The sequence below is a fragment of the Phalacrocorax carbo genome, chromosome 1 (genome assembly GCF_963921805.1).
Source record: "Phalacrocorax carbo chromosome 1, bPhaCar2.1, whole genome shotgun sequence".
Classification (NCBI taxonomy): Eukaryota; Metazoa; Chordata; class Aves; order Suliformes; family Phalacrocoracidae; genus Phalacrocorax; species Phalacrocorax carbo.
Window position 1 is genome coordinate 138,965,574 of NC_087513.1, and position 20,224 is coordinate 138,985,797.

The 20,224-nt window shown below is 41.1% G+C and overlaps 1 protein-coding gene across 6 annotated transcripts in view; it reads right to left on the reverse strand.

Annotated features, from left to right (window-relative positions):
• Positions 1-8,743: 8,743 nt before the first annotated feature.
• The window catches only part of STS (steroid sulfatase), a 116,582-nt gene continuing 105,101 nt past the window's right edge, over positions 8,744-20,224 (reverse strand). For all 6 annotated transcript variants that reach the window (XM_064437357.1, XM_064437352.1, XM_064437330.1 and 3 more), the window contains one exon: positions 8,744-14,870. In XM_064437357.1, coding sequence (XP_064293427.1) covers positions 14,488-14,870 — 383 coding nt within the window. In that variant the 3' untranslated portion in view covers positions 8,744-14,487. The remainder of the gene's footprint in view (positions 14,871-20,224) is intronic.

Below are 20,224 nucleotides of genomic sequence, written 5' to 3' on the forward strand. Positions count from 1 at the left end.
AGGTGAAGTAAAGAATAATTTCTTCATCCCTACAGCTACTCATCCTGTTTCTTAAATTAACATGTTTTATCTGCCCCAGCATTTATTTTGTCTGTCTAATTATTTGGCATATTATAACATTGACCAAAATAGGCTGGAGAAATCACACTTAAATGTTTATTTCATTTTATTCAGGAAATAAGAGAAAACATTTAAAAAAAAAAAACACCACTGTTGATGCTGCTAAAGGATATCTTCTGTCCCAGATCTCCACCAGCTTCAAAACCACTACTTCTGCATTGCTTCTTCCTCTAAAATTAGCCTTGAAAACTTCTGTTTTAGCACATCTGGAGGGGGAACCTATGTGTATGATTTTGTTGCTTACAACTGACAAAAATATGACCTTCCTTTAGAAACCTTCAAAGGCATCTATATTTCTGCACTAAATTTATCTATGAAAAGTAGGCATTCAGAGGAACTTCCTGCCCTGTGCACCCAATAATAGTGCTTCATACGTGGCAAAATTAAACAGAACTTTTCCCATCCAAGTATAAGATTAGAGGATAAGCCTTTCCCTACTCATTTCAGTAAGAAATGTTTCTCTCTAATGCACCACCCACAGCAATAATTGTAAACGTGCTTTCTTATTCTAGTCTAGATTTTTTAATTTCATGTTTTCCTCTCTGTTTTGCTTATAAGGTCAGTGGAGCTCATCTACATTTTTTTTCCCTTTTTTATATCTTTCTCTGGTTACTTGTCTAAATCAGATACTTCATGCTTGCATACAGTTTTTCTATTTTTCAGTTTATTTCCAGTCCTGCCAACAACATTTTCTTTCTATGGAGCCATAAGCCAGTGTGATGGTAGTTAATGCTGGGCTTAGCTTATTTCTAACTCCATGTGAAAAACGCTTCTTCCATCTCTCATTTAAATATTTTTTGTCCTCTCTTTTTAACAGTGGAATCTAACAGATTCAGTGTTGCTTCTTGTGACCCATGTGAAAAGGTACATTTTATAGCTGGATAGTAGTTGAACCTCAGTGCCTTTGGATTTATCCTCTCTGAAAGCTTTCAATTGTTCTGTTAGGTTTTTATTATCTTTTTTAGCCAGTACACTCTACATCATGATCCTTATGGTAAACAGTATCCTAGTAACAGAAGTAATTGGCTGTTGAACTCAGAAAAAAAATATTAGCTCGCATTGTATTACCAACAAAAAGCAAGGCTGGAGGCAAGCTGACAAGTATCTGATGGACACAGCCTGAAATTATGCAATGGGCAAGGTTGGAAACACCTGGCATTTAAAACATATACAAGATTGTTGGTTTAGAGTAAATTAAAGATATTGACAGTAAGAGTGAAATATTATACATGAATCAGTCTGTGTATCTTCTGTTGCTGAAGGATGTCACTCAGCAAAGTTCCTGAACATCATGGGATGATGAAGACAGCTAAATTGCAAGCCCATGCTCAAATGCCTTGCTGAGCTTTCTTCTTGTATTCTTACTAGATATGTACTTAGTCACATGATAATACAGAATATTAAGAACTAAAATCCATTAAGGCATTGTAACTAGTTTTATACCCAATATAATGCAGGGTAAACATTTTTAACTCAAGAAAAAAGCGCTAAAAAATGCTTAGCAGATGGAGCTCTAAAGTAATTTTTCATGCATAATTCAAAGCAGCTTATTTGTTTGCTTGGCTACAGAAGTATTTCTGAAGACATAAGAAGATGGAAAATGTATCATATGCATATAACAATGTAAACTTTTTAACATAGCAGGTGAATATTCACTATAGTAGAGATTGGCAGTTGTATATTAAATGTCATGACTTTTTACCAGAAGTTGAGCAGTATTCTTCAAGTCCAGTTCTTTCAACACAATCATAATTGACGTTAACAGAAAATGTAAATTGGAAAAGGTCTTAATTTACTGTTGGTTAATTTCTATTCTAATTTAAATAGCTCACCCTACTAAAATAATTAAAATATTGGCATACAAAATTACAAATATGACCTTAAAAACAAATTGCTTGACCCTGTATAATGATTGCACTTCTTTTAGATACTTTCAATAGGGTGTTTCTTCACTGATTTGCAGAGCATGGTGGAGACAAAAAGATCTGAAAGTCAGAGCCAAAAAAAAAAAAAAAGCAAACCAACAAGCAAGCAAAGAAGGTTAGGCTTTAAAAAAGTGCCTTAAGTTAAACTTGGGCATTGAGTTGCAAGATTCTGATTGTGAAAATTTCCATTTGGCTACTCTTGAAAGCATTTAAATTTCATACATGCCTCACTTTTTAAAAAAGATGTTAACGATTCTAGGAGACAAAAGTGGGATTCAACTCCCTAAACACAGATGTCCTGAGATTTATGCTGTTCATAGTGGTTATCCTAAGTCTTTTTTTTTTTAACCTATGAAAAAGCAAAAAAAAAGAATATTTTTAGGCATGACTGATTTAATCTTTATGTAGACATACAAGCTAGGTTAGACACATCTTGTTTTTCTCTCCCCTAGGTAGAAATGGGGACGAGCTCAGCTTTAGATACCTACATTGTAGGTGTATGAACTTGAATAAGATAAGTCTCAGACCTACAACTACACTGCTACCTACAGTAATTTCTAAATCTTTCTGGAGCAAGGGAATACATCCTCCCTGTGATGTCTAAGGACTCTCATTCTGCTTTCAGAGCACTCCTGGCGATGCAAGCATGAGGTTCTTCCTGCACAAGCACAGCTTTTCTTTCAAAGCCTTCCCTCCTTGACATTTTTCTAGGTGGGACATGCAGTTAAAGCAAACCATCCCTAAGCAGCTTGTTGTTTGTGAGAAAAGGGTGGGCAAGGAGAAGCACAATGCACTTCTCTGCCCTTCCTGTACAAGCTTTGCTGCTCTGTAGGAGACTCCTATACTCACCTGGTCAGAGAGTGAGTAACAGCAACAGAAAGTGACTTCATAGCCGTAAGGTATATCCATCTCTGCTCCAGAGGCAGTCAGTGTACTTCATGTGATTAAAAATACTTAATGAGTCATGAAGTTTTGCAGCAAAGCTGTCATCACAACCCAGGTGAGTGTCCTTACTGCTCGGGAATATTACCGTCTTCCTGATTCCCTGGATTTAAAATTGTTTGCTACTCAGTGGCACATTTTCAACTAGAAAAGGAAAAGTGATATTTTTTTCATTCCCAGCCTGTACACTTGATCTTGAATTCACCCCTCAGCCTCCTGGTAACAGTCTTGCCTCCTCTAAACTGGCTTTTAAATGCATGCTCTGATGAATTTCAGAGTCTTCTTTTTTAAAAAAATAAAGAAATAAATAAAAAAATAAATAGGCACCACGTGAGGTTGTCCATGCCCATTTGGTCCGCAGACACTGTACCTTCTCCCCTAGCAGAGCAAGGCCAGACAGTATGCAATAAATTTGTCGCTGGGGCCCATAGCCAGTGTCAGAAGATGGAAAGCATGCCTAAGGCCCCAGTTTGTAAACCTACTCTGTGTCCCATAAAAGGCATCCTTATTCTACCTCTTTCCTGACTATGTATGCCTTTGGCTTTGTCAGGCTAGAGTAACTACACAGGCTCCTTTTTGGGACCAGTATTATTTAAAATCTTTGTCAGGAACATGGACAGAGCACCATTGGCAGTTTGTGGATGACACCAAGCTAAGTGGTGTGGTTGATACTGTAGAGGGAAGGGATGCTATCCAGAGGGACCTTGACAGGACAGAGAGGTGGGCCCATATGATCCTCATGAAGTTCAACAAGGCCAAGTGCAAGGTCCTCCACCTGGGTCAGAGTAATCCCAAACATAGATACAGGCTGGGCAATGAGTGGATTGAGAGCAGCCCTGCAGAGAAGGACTTGAAGATACCAATGGAAGAAAAACTTAATATGATCCAGCAAAGTGTGTTCACAGCCCAGAAAGGCAATGGCATCCTGGCTGCATCAAAAGCAGCGTGGCCAGCAGGTCGAGGGAGGTGATCCTGCCCCTCTACCCTGCTTTGGTGAGACCCCACCTGGAGTGCTGTGTTCAGCTCTGGGGCCCCCAGTATAAGACAGACATGGACCTGCTCGAGTGGGTCCAGAGGAGGGCCACAGAAATAATCAGAGGGATGGAGAACCTCTCCTTAAGTACTCTACAAGCAGTTGGCTGAAGTCGCACAATCTCTAGCCCTTGTTCTCGTGGGAGGCTTCAACTTACCAGATATCTGCTGGAAATGCAACACAGCAGAGAGAAAGCAGCTTGGAGGTTCCGGGCGTGTGTGGGAGATAACTTCCAGATGCAGCTGGTAAGTGAGCCAACCAGGGGAGGTGCCCTGCTGGACCTGCTGTTTATGAACAGAGAAGGCCTGGTGGGTGATGTGGTGGTCGGAGGCTGTCTTGGGCTCAGCGACCATGACATGATAGAGCTCTCGATTCTTGGAGAAGTAAGGAAGAGGGTCAGCAAAACCACTACCCTGAACTTCAGAAGGGCAGACTTTGGGTTGTTAAGGCATCTGTTTAAGAGAGTCCCTTGGGAGGCAGTCCTGAAGGGCAAAGGAGTCCAGGAAGGCTGGATGTTATTAAAGAAGGAAGGCTCAAAGGCGCAGGAGCAGGCCGTCCCCGTGTGCCGTAAGTCGAGCAGCCTTGGGGAGAAGACCGGCTTGGCTGACTAGGGAGCGTTGCCTGGAACTCAAGAAAAAAAAGGAAAGCTTACTGCCTTTGGAAGAAGGGGCAGGTGACTCAGGAGAACTACAAGGGTGTTGTGAGGTTATGCAGGGACAAGATTAGGAAGGCGAAGGCCCAGCTGGAACTTAAACTGGCCACCACTGTTAAAGATAACAAAAAATGTTTTTTATAAATACATCAGTGACAAAAAGAGGGCCAGGGAGAATCTCCCTCCTTTGTTGGATGTGGAAGGTAGCCTTGCCATGAAAGATGAAGAGAAGGCTGAGGTAATTAATGCTTTCTTTGCCTCAGTCTTTAATAGTCAGACTGGTCATCCTCAGGGTTGTCAGGCCCCTGTGCTGGGAGATGGAGATAGCATGCAGAATGAAGTCCCAGTTGTTGAAGAGGTGGCAGTCACCGACCTGCAACTTCACCTGGATGTTCACAAGTCTATGGCACCAGATGGGATCCACCCGAGGATACTGAGGGAGCTGGCAGAGGAGCTCGCCAAGCCATTCTCCATCATTTATCAGCACTCCTGGTCAACTGGGGAGGTCCCAGATGACTGGAAACTAGCAAACGTGACGCCCTTCTACAAGAAGGGTCGGAAGGAGGATTTGGGGAACTACAGGCTTGTCAGCCTGACCTCGGTGCCAGGAAAGGTCATGGAGCAGATCATCTTGAATGCCATTACACAGCACGTGCAGGACAGCCAGGGGATTGGGCTCAGCCAGCGTGGGTTTATGAAAGGGACGTCCTCCTTCACTAACCTGGTCTCCTTCTATGATAAGGTGACCTGCTTAGTGGATTAGGGGAAGGCTGTGGACATTGTCTACTTGGACTTTAGTAAGGCCTTTGACACTGTCTCCCACAGCATTCTCCTGGAGAAGCTGGCTGCTCACAGTTCGAACAAGTGCACTCTGCACTGGGTTAAAAACTGGCTGGACGGCCAAGCCCAGAGAGTGGTGGTGAATGGAGTCAAATCCAGTTGCCGGCCAGTCACAAGTCGTGTATCCCAGTGCTCAGTGTTGGGGCTGGTCCTGTTCAATATCTTCATTGATGATCTGGGTGAGGGGATTGAGTGCACCCTCAGCTCCTTTTGCAGAATAATATGTTTTTTAAAAGCTTGGTAAGTGATGACATGTCGCTGGATGACTGTCCTTTTCATGTGAATCAGACAGGCAGGTGTTAGGATCTAAAATTTCCTATTCTAACAATCTCCCTGGAGCATAAACAGTTATCTGGACAGTGGCATTAATCAGTTACTTCCCAATGTATTACATAGGACAGTGTAAGTTTGACAACTACAAACCAATCAGCACATTTTCCTAAACCTCAATATTTTCTCTGTTTGGCAGGAGGAGGTATAACATAAGAGAGAAAAATAAAGAAAAATGAAAGACGTTCCCACGTGTGGTACAAACTGCTACTATTCTTTTTATGACTAACAGCACAGGCAAAATATTTTTAAAGTTGGGGTGTTTTTTCTTCATAGCTTGGTCTTTCATTTGTGAATAATGAAGACTACACTAAACAAAAGCTTTTCTCTTGCAGCCCAACTTGAGTCCATAAGGCTTTTGAGATGCTTTGTGTCTACTTTTTTGGTAGAAATATTGCTACCCAAAGCAACTTCATATCAAATTCTCTTAAAATAAGTGTCACAATGAAGAGCTCTGCTTTACAATTTCAGCTACTTCACAGTATTTTTTCACATAAATCAGGTACAATAAAATATTATCTGCATAGAAAGGTTTTATTGTTATTAACTGTAGAACAAATAATGTTGGACGGTTTCTTGTAACTAACTGAGCTGACCATATATGCTGAATCTTTTCAAATTTTCTTTTTCAAGGAAAATACCTGTGGCTCCATTCTTTTATAGATAAGACTAACATTAATCTACATAAGGAATCTAGCATCACTTATATTAAAGGAGTATCTTTTAAGTATTCAGGAGATGCTGTAATAGCAATGCAAAGCTTATAATCCACATCCTGCAAGGTCTGCAATGTTTCATAACTTTGACAGTACAATTACAGATGTGAGCATAATCAAGCCAGTTTTTATCTTACTAGCCAGCAATAGTGCAAGCTTTAGTGGGAGTCTGGAATTCAGCATCTTTCCACATGGATAAGAAACATCCAGTAGCTGTACCTTTTCTTAGTGCAAGCTCACTGCTCTCAGTACTGAACTAGCAGGTTAAAGATATCATGGGTAGTCTTAAGAACAATTTGCAACATCTTTTGTTTGCTGTACAGGTGGAGTTTTAGGCAGATTCTTATTGGTTTTGATGTAAATAAAAGCTACCAAGAACATAAAAATGTTTTGGAAAAGCCATATGATCTATCAGGGTGTTTCCAGGACACCCTGAATTGTTTTCAGTTTTAGCAGCCTGTAAAAAAAGCAACCTAGAGCCTGACTCAGGTCTTCTGGTTGTCCAGGGAACAAAATGCATGGCTGTTGAAGCCTTAGGCCCAGAGCTTCAGATTAAGATCTGTCACCTCCTGAATGTTGATTCGGGAGTAGCCTGCTTGTGTACTCAGAGGCAAGGTGTCCTGCATCCTGTGGGCCCCCAGCAAATGTCCACCTGACAGTCTGACATGAGGGATACTGCTGCAGAACACACTGCAGTCCAGCTGGCAGCAGAGGTGTCCTCATTCCTCCTGGTCACCTGCAGTTCCTGGAAAATCCAGAGGAACCAGCAATTCATAGGCCTCTGTCTTCAGGTTGGCCTGAAGGACCCCCAGAAATCATTTGCTCCCTGGTGGTTCCCAGTGCAGAGTTTTGCTATGCCAGTCTTTCCTCCTGTCCACACAGCCAGCCACTCTGCTCATAGTATACTTGGGAAGGATGGACTCCTCTTGAAAGTGAGCTCCTCAGAGCATATTTTGGATGGTGTGCAGGCAATGACGGAGGAAAAGGAAATGACAGAGAAAAAGAAAAGGTCTGTGTAACGCACAGAGCTATCATGTCCTAATGTAAGCCAAAACCCGCTATGTTTTAATATATGTATTCTATTAGAACATAGGATTTTTGTAGCTATGCTTGCCCTCTTTTTCTTTCTTTTTCCAGGTGATACCTTATGTGAAATTTTCTACATTGTCCACACATCCGAACACCCAGATCTCACATTGTTACAATGTGAAATAAGCTATTGCTGGCAAGTGATGATTTTTACTGAGCTGTGAAGGATACGGACCATATTCACTTAGTTCTTTGCAAACTTTCAGTTGGATTTCAGTAAGCTGACACCTATCTCCAAAGGCTCATATTTCCCTTTTTCTTCTTCTTTATTTCTTCTTTTTCTGACACAGTAATTTGGGGCAAGTCAGGACATCTCAATTTTTAAGAGCCAGCAACCTGTTACATCGAGTCCCTGAGGGGAAAATACTATTTAAATAATTTCAGGTAGTTTCCTATGTTTGCTAAAAAGGCGAATAAATATAATTAGAAAAATGTGACTAATATATTTCTCTGAAACCCCAGTGTGCATCCATTTTAGCCATCTGTTCTCTCTCCTCCAGGTCCTGATCCTACATGTTCTAAACAGTAAGCACAGAACCTCCCTGCAGACCTGAAGTTAAGGGTATCTTGTACCTCCTAATATAGGGTTATCTTATACATCTTAGTTTTCCAGCTCTTAAACTGTACCTTTTGTAGAAAAGGTGCCTTATTGACTAGAAAGTGCACCTTTACCAGCTTACGACTTTCAGCATTTTCTGTTCTTTCAGTATTCCCAACAGTTAGAGAAATACTGTTATCCTTCTTCAGGCACACAGGAGGAACCGAGAAACAGCGTTAAATTACTTGCTCTGGGCCATACAGGGACTTTGTGACAAACTAGGATGTGAAACTCTTAAATAATACTGTACAGGAATACACTTTCCTCTGAAGCTTAAGTCTCAGTTCAAACTGACAAATTCTACAAATAGGCACCATGTTACAATACCGATGCTTGTTAAATGATAGATTGAAAGTCAGTCTCAAAGTACCAGAGCATCACATTCTCCTTGAGCCTTCCTTGCTAATAAATTGTGAATCATGTATATTCCATCAATAACCTGGTGTGAAAAACAAAACTTTTTTTGTTACTTCAGGCAGTGCCATTACAAAAATCATATATTGTGCATCTCATTTTATTTTACAGATAAACAAGGCTACTTTAATTACCATCATCTGACATGCCATCTCCAGAACAGAAGGTACAATACTGAAAGTTCTAATACATTTGCAATACAGGGATGGTTTATTTTAGGCACTAAATCAAATGGCATTAACATAGAGTATGAAAAATACTGGCCTATTCTTAATAGAATCTTTCTTGAAGGTACAATAGTAAAAATGGATTTCAGATTTTACTGCTTAAGTCAAAATATTAAATGTTATACTAAATTACACTTTGGAAAATATGAAGCTTGTGCTACAAACAAGAAATAACTTTTATTATTCAGGGTGTCTTGGGTGTGTTTTATTTTCTTAGATTTCATAATGCAAAGTTCATCTTTGCTAGACCTTAAATAAGTAGGAGGTTAGCAGAGTCAAGAGCCCTAAAAGTAAAATCTTTTCACAATGACCCCTTTTCATTTTCTGATTAATTAGGGCAAAATAGCCATCATGATCAATATGACAAGCAAATGAGTGGACGGAGTGGCAAAGAAATAGGTGGAATAGTCAAGGGGTGTGCACATTTTAAGAAAGGAGATTAGAGAGATGCCACCAAAAGCCAAGGAGGGTATTGGTATTGCAGGGACACCTTTTTGTGGTCTTCCAGTACTTAAAGGGGGACTAGAGGAAAGATGGGGGGCAACCTCTTCAGCAAGGCCTTTTGTGACAAAACAAGGGGTAATGGTGTTAAACTAAAGGAGGGTAGATTTAGGCTGGATATAAGGAAAAAAATCTTTACAGTGAGGGTGGTGAAGCACTGGAACAGGTTGCCAAGGGAGGTGGTAGATGCCCCATCCCTAGAAACATTCAAGGTCAGGTTGGATGGGTCTCTGAGCAACCTGATCTAGTTGGAAATGTCCCTGCTCACTGCAGGGGGTTTGGACTAGATGACCTTTAAAGTCCCTACAACCCAAACCATTCTATGAATCTATGACTCTATGATTCTATAAAAGGGAAGGAGGAAAGGGAGACAATACCAGGCTAGTCAGTCTCGAGCCATGGGATGGCATGCCAAAGCTCAAGAAGCTGTGTACTGGTGAGGTTTTTAGGCTGCTCCATGTGGCGATGGGCAGAATGAATCACGCTTGAAGAGTTTCTACACAAATGTGCACAGCATGAGGAACAAGCAAGAGAGGCTGGAAGCCTTGGCCCTGTCCTAGCAGAATGACATCACTGGCATAAGTGAAACCTGGTGGGACAAGTCCTGTGACTGGTGTGCCACGATGGATGGTTACAAGCACTGTAGGAGAGATAGGCAGGGCAGGCGAGGGTCGCGGGGGTGGCACTGTATGTAGTGGAGGAGCTGGAATGCACCGAGATTGCAGCTGGTGATGGCACAGTTGAGAGCCCCTGGGTAAGGATTAAGGGACAGACAAATAAAGCAGCTGTTGTTGTGGGAGTCTACTATAGGGCACCCAGCCAGGAGGATGACACTGATGAGTTATTCCTTAAGGAGCTAAGAGATGCCTCTAAGTTATCTGCCCTTCTCCTTATGGACGACTTCAACTGGCCAGATGACAACTGGGAATACTACACTGCTGGTACAAAAGATCCAGAAGGTTCCTAAACCATGAGGAAATGCTTAGCAAGGTCCCCTGGGGACAAGCTCTTTGAAGGTGCTGGGGTCCATCAGTGCTGGTTCCTTTTTAAGTACCACCTCCTAAGAGCACAGGGGCAGGCAATCCCAAAGTGTAGGAAGTCAAGGAGGTGAGGCAAAAGGCCAGCTTACCTGACCAGGGATATTCTAGAAATACGGCAAAAAAGAAAGTATATAGCCAGTGGAAGCAACATCAGGCAACATGGGAGGACTACAAAGACACTGTTCACCTCTGCAGGGAGAAAATTCATGTGGCCAAAGCTGAATTAGAGCTGAAGCTGGCCAGTACTGTGAAGAACAATAAGAAGGGCTTTTTAATATATGTTAATGGCAAAAGGCAGGCTAGAAATAACATTGGCCTGTTGCTTGATGAGCATGGTCATCTCACAAACAGGGACAGAGACAAAGCAGAGACATTTAATGCTTTCTTCGCCTCGGCCTTCAACACTGGGCTAGAGAACCATGATTGTGGGAATGATAAACCCCTAATAAAGCCTGAATTTATGCAGGACTTGCTGCTCCAGCTGGACCCCTGTAGTTCAATGGGACCTTATTGGATTCATCCAAGTGTACTTAAAGAGCTGGCTGATGTCATAGCGAGACCTCTCCCAAGGTTTTTTCAAAGCTCTTGGGAATCTGGAGAGGTCCAGTTGACTAGAAGCTGTCAAACATTATCACAATCTTCAAGAACGGTAACAGGGATGACCCTGGTAACTACAGGCCCATCAGTCTCACTTCTGTGCCTGCTAAAATTATGGAGAAGATTATTCTGGGAGGTATTGAAAAACACCTGAAAGACAACACAGTCATTGGTCCCAGACAGCACAGGTTCATGGGGAAAGTCCTGCTTAATAAACTTAATTGCCTTCTATGAAAAGGTTACCCACCTAGCAGACCAAGGAAAGCCAGTCAATGTGATCTTTTTGGATTTCAGTCAAGCTTTCGATACGGTCTCTCACAGAATCCTCCTGGACAAAATGCCCAGCACACAGCTGGATAAACACGTAATGCAGTGGGTGAGCAATTGGCTGATGGGTCGGACTCAAAGGGTCACAGTAAATGGGGTTACATCAGGCTGGCAGCAGGTCACTAGTGGGGTTCCATCTTGGGGCAGTGCTCTTTAATGTCTCCTCAAATGACTTGGATGCAGGACTGGAAGGAATACTAATCAAGTTTGCTGACAACACAAAATTGGGAGGAGCTGTTGACACTCTTGAGGGCAGAGAGGCCCTGCAGAGGGATCTGGCCAGGCTGGAGAGCTGGGCAATCACCCACTGTATGAAGTTTAACAAGGGCAAGTGCCAGATTTTGCACCTGGGGCACGGCAACCCTGGATGTACATACAGATGTACATACAGAGTGGGGAACGAAAGGCTGGAGAGCAGCTCTGCAGACAGGGACCTGAGGGTTCTGGGCGATGGCAAGCTGAACATGAGCCAGCAGTGTGCCCTGTCAGTGGAGGTCCAACTGAGTCCTGGGGTGCATCAAGCACTGTATTGCAGCCGGTCGAGGCTGCACACCTAAGACAGATGGTGTGAAATTTGGGGTTGTCCTATGCAGTGACATGAGTTGGACTTGATCCTTTCTGGTCCCTTCCAACTCAGGACATTATCTGATTCTATGATTCTACGAAAAGAAAGGCCATATTCAGGGAAGAACAAATCAAAGTAGTATAAAAATTATCATTTTTGATACCCCAGTCAGGCAGCACAGAACAGCTGTTATGCCTAACAGAACAAACAATTCTTGCACCTGCAGAAACACAAGAAATAATAGCAACATAGCATCTTCCTGATGAAAAGAAGTAGATGTGGATGTCCTTGATCATTTAATCTGAGATCCCTGTTAAGGTCACAGCCCAGCAATTGTGGGAACAAAAGAGATCCAGTGCCACAAAACACCTATACTGCTGTATGCCTAGCACACAACATATTTTCTCCTGCATGCTTCAGAAGGATTATTTGCTTGAAAAGCTTTGTGTAAGCTGCAGCAGAGCTGCAGGAGCTGGACAGAGTACCCTCCCATGCCATGGTGCTCAGTGCTGGGGCAGCTGGCACCCTGGCCGCAGCCTGGGCTGCCCACCCGCTGCAGAGGGCGGCATGCAGGCACCAGCACCGCGCCCCACGGGGCTCTTGAGCCACATGGTGAGGACCAAAAATTTGGGATGTATGGATCCTGCCATGACATTGAGAGACAGCCACTGATCACTGCAGAAGAATACTTGTATTCAAACTGCAGGCATCTTTCTTCTTAAGTTTATGTATGTAGTACATTCAGTGATTAAATAAAGCAAAGGGAGAATTATGCTACATGAATGGCCATCTGACAGCTTTCCAGGTACGATATAAACAGTCCGGAGTGGTTAGTAGGGAAATACCTGAATAGACTAACTTTATTAGCACACACATGACTTTGCTGCCTACAGAGAGCTTGCAGAGGATATACTTAAGACACACAATCGTTAACACAAGGTGAAACATCAAAAACAGGACTTCAAGGAAAGAGCACATTTCCCAGGGCAGGCATCTCAATATTGTTAGGAATGAAGTTTTGACTGAAACTGCAGCAGAAAAATCAAATAAAGTCTAGGTTTTACAGACAGAGAAATATACCATATATCACAATATAATTTTACAGGACAGGCTCCAACAGCTCCCAGGAACTAAGTCACAACCATAACGTCGGCTGACTGAAGTTACTGCATTACTAACATCACAGATCACTTTTGGTTAGTGATGTACTAATACCACCAAACAGTTTTTAATAAATTACAATGTTGACATTAACAAGTGTTTTCTGATAAGGAGCAAGTCACCTTCTGTTATCGGTCATCAAATCATTTTAGTATTTTGCTGATATGTTCCCCTCTGGTACAACCTGCCAAAGAAAATAGTTTGCCTGCCTGTAGAGTAGAAAGAAAAATGTGACTGAATAAGATGCAGATAAAAGTGGATATAGAAATTAGCCCCGAAGTACTGTAGATTTCCCAAGGCCTTGGTAACAACTCAGAGAAAGTTATATTTGGCTATAAGTGCTCAAGCCCAATTTTTTCTCAGAAAATGGTACACCCTATTCAGAGAGCTTAAACAATGGCCAAGATATTTAATGGAAGGCCAAGTTTTATTTATTTGTGATGCACACTACATTAATCAGTGGAAGAATAGATATGGTAGATAGTGAAAGATACCTCTGAAGTATCACAAGAATTTGGAACTCAGATATCAAGTACGGACCAAATCTTTCATTTTAGCAAATGGGCTATGACCATAAGGGTGTGTCTATATCAGGGATTGAAGGATTTGTGGGTTTTGGGGGGTTATGAATTTGGCTTGCATATATGTATATATAGATATATATACACACCCAAACACAGAGACTTATAGTACACACTCAAGCACGTGACTGGAACACTTGAAGTGGTTTCCTTTTGAAACAAAGGTTGCTGCCATGCAATAGGCAGCTGGGGAGCACCACTTTAATGTGGACACAAGGTCTTCCACTACATAGCTCTCTACATTTTTATGGCACATGCAACGCTAGGTTGTTGACAATCTGTTTATTATTTCATATCCATGATGCTTGTTGATAGAGCTGCTGTTACAGGTCTGCTCTTTACCTATCTATCAGTTATCAAATTATAGTCACAGGTGGGCCTCTCCACTACTCTCTCTCTATTTTTAATTACTTGGTGCTATGTCCTACTAATGGTGGATAATACTTAGCAAAAAGGACAGGAAAGTGTGCATTCAGTGGTTGTAATTGACAGAAACTGTAGGTAAATTCCTTGCTATGTAAGAAAGAAGCTGAAGCTGAAGATCTAGAACATGACCTTATCTTGAAAATGCCTACAGCCTACACATTTCTGGATGAGAACGGCCAACATGTGCCTCATACTGATTCTTGTATTATAAAGTCAGAATAGGTGTATTTTGCCCTCTGTCTCTTGGCACATTTTCTTGACTGCAATCCTCTTCAACTGCAATGATGTATTTAAAGGCAGGTCCTCCTACATAACAAAACCTTCTGAAGGCTAGTACTGCAGTGGTTCAAGTCAGCTGCCCACACTCTCTTGTTGCAGTTTCTGAAAGGGAACTGCAGCTTGTTTATCCTGAGTGCACCTCCGACAGGCTCCCTTCTGAGTCATAGTCACAGTAGCAAGACTGAAAGAGAGATGAGCAGCACTGCTGGAGCCATGGCTTCCAGAGAAGGTTGTCCCACGACAGCTGGTCAGGGACAGCGTGCAGGGTGCTGGTGTGATTGTCTACTGCTAGGTATATGACCCTGAGGATTTCGTAGAAACGGCTCTCTGTTTCTGGGGTCAGCGGGAACTTCTCTTCAGGGTCTCTGGAAAGATCAAAGAGCAGTGGGGGATCATGCCGTGTAATGAATCCACCATGGCAGAAGCAAACGTGAGAATCATAGCAACCATTGGAGTCTTCAGGACTGAAGTTTGGAGTGAAGAAGAAGGCTTTCCAGACAGATTCACCTGCAATTTACAGACACAAACCAGCTGGTGATAAAATGACAAACTACAAGTCCCCTAGTCTTATGAAACTCTAATTTACACCATGGAAAACCAGTCTTTTGGTGCAACCTTGCTCTGTACAGGAGCTCCCATCTACTGAAAAAGTAAAACAAAACTGAGCAAAACAAAAATAAGCAAAATATGGCAATTTTCATGCTACACAATACTTATGAAATATTTATGATCATTTCATACCGTTGGAAGAATTCTAATTAACTAAATCATAGAAGACTTAAAAGACCTTTGCGTTTGTACATAGACAGGGCTAAGAAGATTTGCATAAATATTTACTAAGCCATTGCACTGTCTTCTTCAAGACTTATTACAATGTCCCTGTACCTCTTGACCATATCCAGACACTGTTGGGCCATGTCTGCTTCTCATTTTGCTAATCAAAATAATTTCAGATTTACCTTTTTATCTCTTCCTCTCTTTGTTCTATTAACCCATTGACCTCTGCCACATGCCTTCATTGCCAACACCTGGAGACAGAGTTTCTCATTCTGTTAAATGGGATGACATGAAAAGGTATAATGGATGCTAAATTCCTGTCTGAGGCCTCTAGATGATTGTTCCAAAAATAAACAACTGTTACAGTAGTTCAATTTTTAGATGACACTCTGCTTTGTAAAATGGAAACCAAAGGTCTTTATTTATGGATTGGTCATTTTCTCTCAGCTTAATTTGCTCTGTACAGAAACTGAACTGTCTGCACTAGTGTAATTTCAGTCAGTATTTTAATTGTTAAAAAATGCTAATTATTTCCTGGATTAAGAATAAGCAGATATCAGCTGGTTCCTTCAAGAAGTACTCTTGAACAGAAAGTACACTGGAGAATCTGAAAATGCTTAACAAGAAAGGTATAAACAACAAATGGCTACTATTTTCCTCAAGTATCACAGAACAGACAGGGAAGGCAGGAACAGACGGGTACTTCCAGGAAAGCACGCTGTCCTCCCACAGCCAGGGAAGCATACAGTTTTTCAGAAGTAGACCAGGGAATAGTTAATTAGAGTAAAATTCTATACTTTATTCTTAATAAAAGTAACATACTAAGCAGCTAAGGTCTATGATGTCAGACTACCTACCCACTTGAGTGTACACAGACACCAGAAATGCATATGCATCAGTAGCTTACATTCCTCAGCACCCTGTTGTGAAAGACATTGTTTGTATCACCTCATTTTTTTAAAGATTAGGGGAAAACCTCTTTTTGGTATTTTGTTGAATTTTGTTAATTTCACAGAAAGCTTGTTAATCTAGTAACAAATAGTCACAGATTTACGTGCACTACAGTGGTTAATATTCATCAATCAATTCTTCAGTTCAACAGAACGGAAAGCACTAGAAACTGTGAGAAGGCCAGAGATGAACTGGTACATGCCATGCTGTAACTATATCACACTCGCTTTTTAAAGATAAAAACAGGTTCAAAGAAAGAAATGTTTCAGTGGACTAGAGAGTCACAGGCTGCAGTGCTAGGCTACAGCATGAATTTAAAGGACAGTAGGTGACCTTAAGATTCTTTACAGCTTCTTCTATCCCACAGCATTTTTCACATTATAAGAGATTTTACCTTTAGGAACCAATTCAATGACAGAGCCTGGAGACTTCCAGTTCACTTAGTCTGCACTTAAATCAGGGTCGGAGGGGTGATGGTTATTATACACATTAGACTGGGAGAACCCTCTGAATGCTGCTTGGAAGTCAGCAAAGGGGAAGGAGCTTTAAAGTCTGAGAGTGACTTGCTGGCACAGACAATAGGACGTGGCAGGCTTTAAAAGGCTCTGGTTGTGACAGCAGCAATGGCACAGTCTTACTGGGGAAAAGGGAAGGGAAAGGCAAGGCAAGACAGCATTCCTTCATCCACCTTTTTAATAACATTTTGAAAGGCTGGTTTGATACTTGATTCTTTGCTGTTTTCTCAGAATTAAAATAAACAAACAAAATCTAACATTCCCCTTTAAATTTCTTTGAACTTACGCATGGGACATTTCCCAGGGCATAAATATGCCTCTCATTTACTGAGATTTAGAATTTACATTCTGGGAAGGTATATGATTTTATACTAAGCATTCCTTCAGGCTTTTTAAAAGTGTTTAATTGGCCAGACGGACAATGAAGAACAGAAAAAGCCAAAGGGCTTTATCAATCAGTGTGCCTTTGTAGACCACGCAACATTTGCCCGACCTGAGAATTTGATCAGGGCACTATAACACCTTGATAGAAGAAGAGCAGAAAAAATTTATATAGCTAGTAAAATGTCAACTAAAAGAAATTCCCGTAAGGCCATGCACATGATAACTTTGTGGTCAGGCTGTCTTACCACACATCTATCTTTGATGGTACCCTTGTGCTGAATGACATTGAAAAGAAATTTTCAGCCAACTTTTTTTGGTGTTGGGCACTGTAGCACCAGGCCAGTTTCAAGCACTTACAGACAGCAATATAAAGTTGGGGATTCTGTATTAATGCAAGTCAGTACAAGCAGCTCATATAGGTAAGACATGGGGAAAAGAAAGAAATAGGGAAGCTCTACCATCGTATTTTTTCCCCCTAGAGAATAAAGAATTGTTTAGGCTTGCTTATATACAGATCATGCGGCATGTTACAAAATCATGTGTGTAGCTGGGGGCAGGGCATGTGTGACATCACATCACGTCTGAACCGCACTGCCAGTGTTTTGAAGAGCTGATGCTAGTTTATCAGCTGTGTTGCTATGTAATGTCATGATTATACTGTGCGAAACACTGAGCTCTGGGAGAGCGAAGTCTGTTATTGTGCAATGTTCATCTGTTGCGCTGCCGCGATGTTTCAGCAAGGATCTGGAACTTCGTGGGGTGCTGGAGGAACAGCAGCACAGACTTTAACTGCTGATTTCCTAAGCATTATAAAAACTAAAGCATATCTGTCAGTGTCTGTGGCTGTGGAGCAGCCAGTGTAATATAGTAGGAGACATAAAGAGCTGTCAGACTTCTAATCTGTAAAGCTGATGAACTGTATAAGGCTTAACATTAAAAAGAGAGAGCTCTCTCCCAGTCTTTCTCAGCTGACGTAAAATCTCATTTTGTCAGAGGGTTAACTACAAGGATCAAGTCGATCTCTCAGTAATTAATGATACCATTGTTCTGCAAAGCATCTGGACAGTAAACTCTCTTTTTATATAAAGATAACTATGTCTCTTCCTCAGTGAAGTTAGTAGTAAAATTGTTAGGACTCTCCCACAGTAGAGTATATCAGGTCCCTTCTAAAACAGCAGGCAATCCTTAGGACTGCAGCACCCTTCAAGATCCTTTGCCCATGCTTCACAGCTACTTTATTCAGCACCCATTTTTCCTGCAATTCTCCAGCTCTCTGAATTGTCCAACAATTTCACCTATTCAGCTCTCAGAATACTCCTTTCCTTTATGCATCATGAAAAACAGAAAGTTGTGCATATAAATAGTCTCAGATTAAAACAGATTGAAATTAGTTCAAGGAAATATGCTATTGCCATAATTGTTCAGAGTTTGATCTCCCTAACAGACTCCTCTTCTGTTTTATTACCCTTCACCCACCTATTTATCCTTTCATACTCATACAACCATAGCTCCAAAAGACAGGTAGCAGCCATGAGATTAAATAAAAGTCTCTCAGTAAGATATATTAATATTTCCCAGATGAAGTGACACACTGGATATGGATGTCATTTCTGTTGTAAGAGCACTGTTCTTAATCACTGATGGCTAAATGGTGTTTTCTGATAAGCAGTTCTCGAAGTGAATAGAAGCTATTGCTGTGTTGTTGCCTGGACCTCATTTTTGCTGCATTTAATCTATAACAGTAGCCTTAAAGGTTTGCTGCTACTGCCATCTCCTTTGTTCATATTATTCTGTTCCTTCTTTCAGTAGAACAAGTTAAACAAGTCTGTTCTTCACTGTAAATTGGGGAGCTGGTCTCTCCTTGACTTCAGATGCCTTTGAGCATAACCCTTTGGGTATAGCGCACCAATGTAATTTGCCCACTGGCTTTTCCTGTATCTCGAGTGTGCTCTGCAGCCCTTGTCAGCTCCCACACTCTAACTCATGCCAGCTCTTCAACAGAGTAGCAGACGAAAGCTGCAACTCACTTGAAAATGACAGTCTTCAGATAACTGTTGTTATTGTTAGATTGAATCCTTTCTTCCTCCTTCCTATATCTTTAGAGTAATTTAGAATGGTTAGGTTCTCTGCTAATCTTATACAAAGTAGATGTTACACGTGTATATATTCAAGCCTTCAATAATTTAGCAACTTAGAAAAGGTTTTGGCTGCTAATTCTTGTAGAACTATATATAGCACGTAGGCAATACGCCTTGGTTACTATAAAGAAAATATATATATTATTTTTGTGAGTACATGCATTCCTCAAACAGCTAATAAAAACCTGCTATTTGAGTTTAAAAAAATTGTTACTTTACTGTTCCTTCAGTGAAAATTTTAATTATTTTAGATACCTGTTTTAAGTATGTGGGTATGTTATAATGTTATGTAGATACACTACTCAAAAGACAGCACGTTATGTCCCAATGTAGGTGGAGAACAACTGAGTGATATTCAAAGACATATTGTTAGTTTATGAGAGTCCGTTGCTGCTAGAACAGACTTGCATAAAGAACTGTGCAGAACACAGTATTTGAGGTAAAAACATCAAAACACCCCAGTAGTAGCAGTGATGTTAAAATCTTAAGGATAGAAACTGCAGTGTTAATCATCCTCTAAAACAGAAAGGATTGCACATTGGTGGATACCTAATAATCATGCTGGACCAGTGCTGGAGGAAGAATACATGACATAGTGAAGCCATGCTCAGGCTGCTGAAGTCAAGACAGAAATCTCATGACTGAGCTCATTACCTAGAGTTAAGTGCTGTGTTACGAGAAGCTTCCACTGAATTCTGTTCAAAAGTCAAGATTATGTGCTGAATGGTAGCAGCTGAAAAAGAAATTATCTTCCTGAATTTTTCATCATCATCTTCAAAAAGAATTGATTAATCATTTACAGTGTTTTCTTTTTTTGTTGAAGAAACTCCCAAATGGGAAGAATCCGTGTGTATAGAAACTACGCTGCTAAAATAGGAAGTGCTTTAATGCAATGTTATGCCTCATAACTGGAAGTCTTAGTTAACAGCAACATGGAAGAATACATGTTGCCCTGGAAAAAATTTCCATCCATAGTAATGTGATGCACATAATCCAGATGCATGCTAAAGATTTGTTTGAAGAATCTATTTACTTGCTGAATTTTCAGTTCATCCAAGCAGCAGTTGATGGCATGCTGAAGACAGAAGCTAATGTT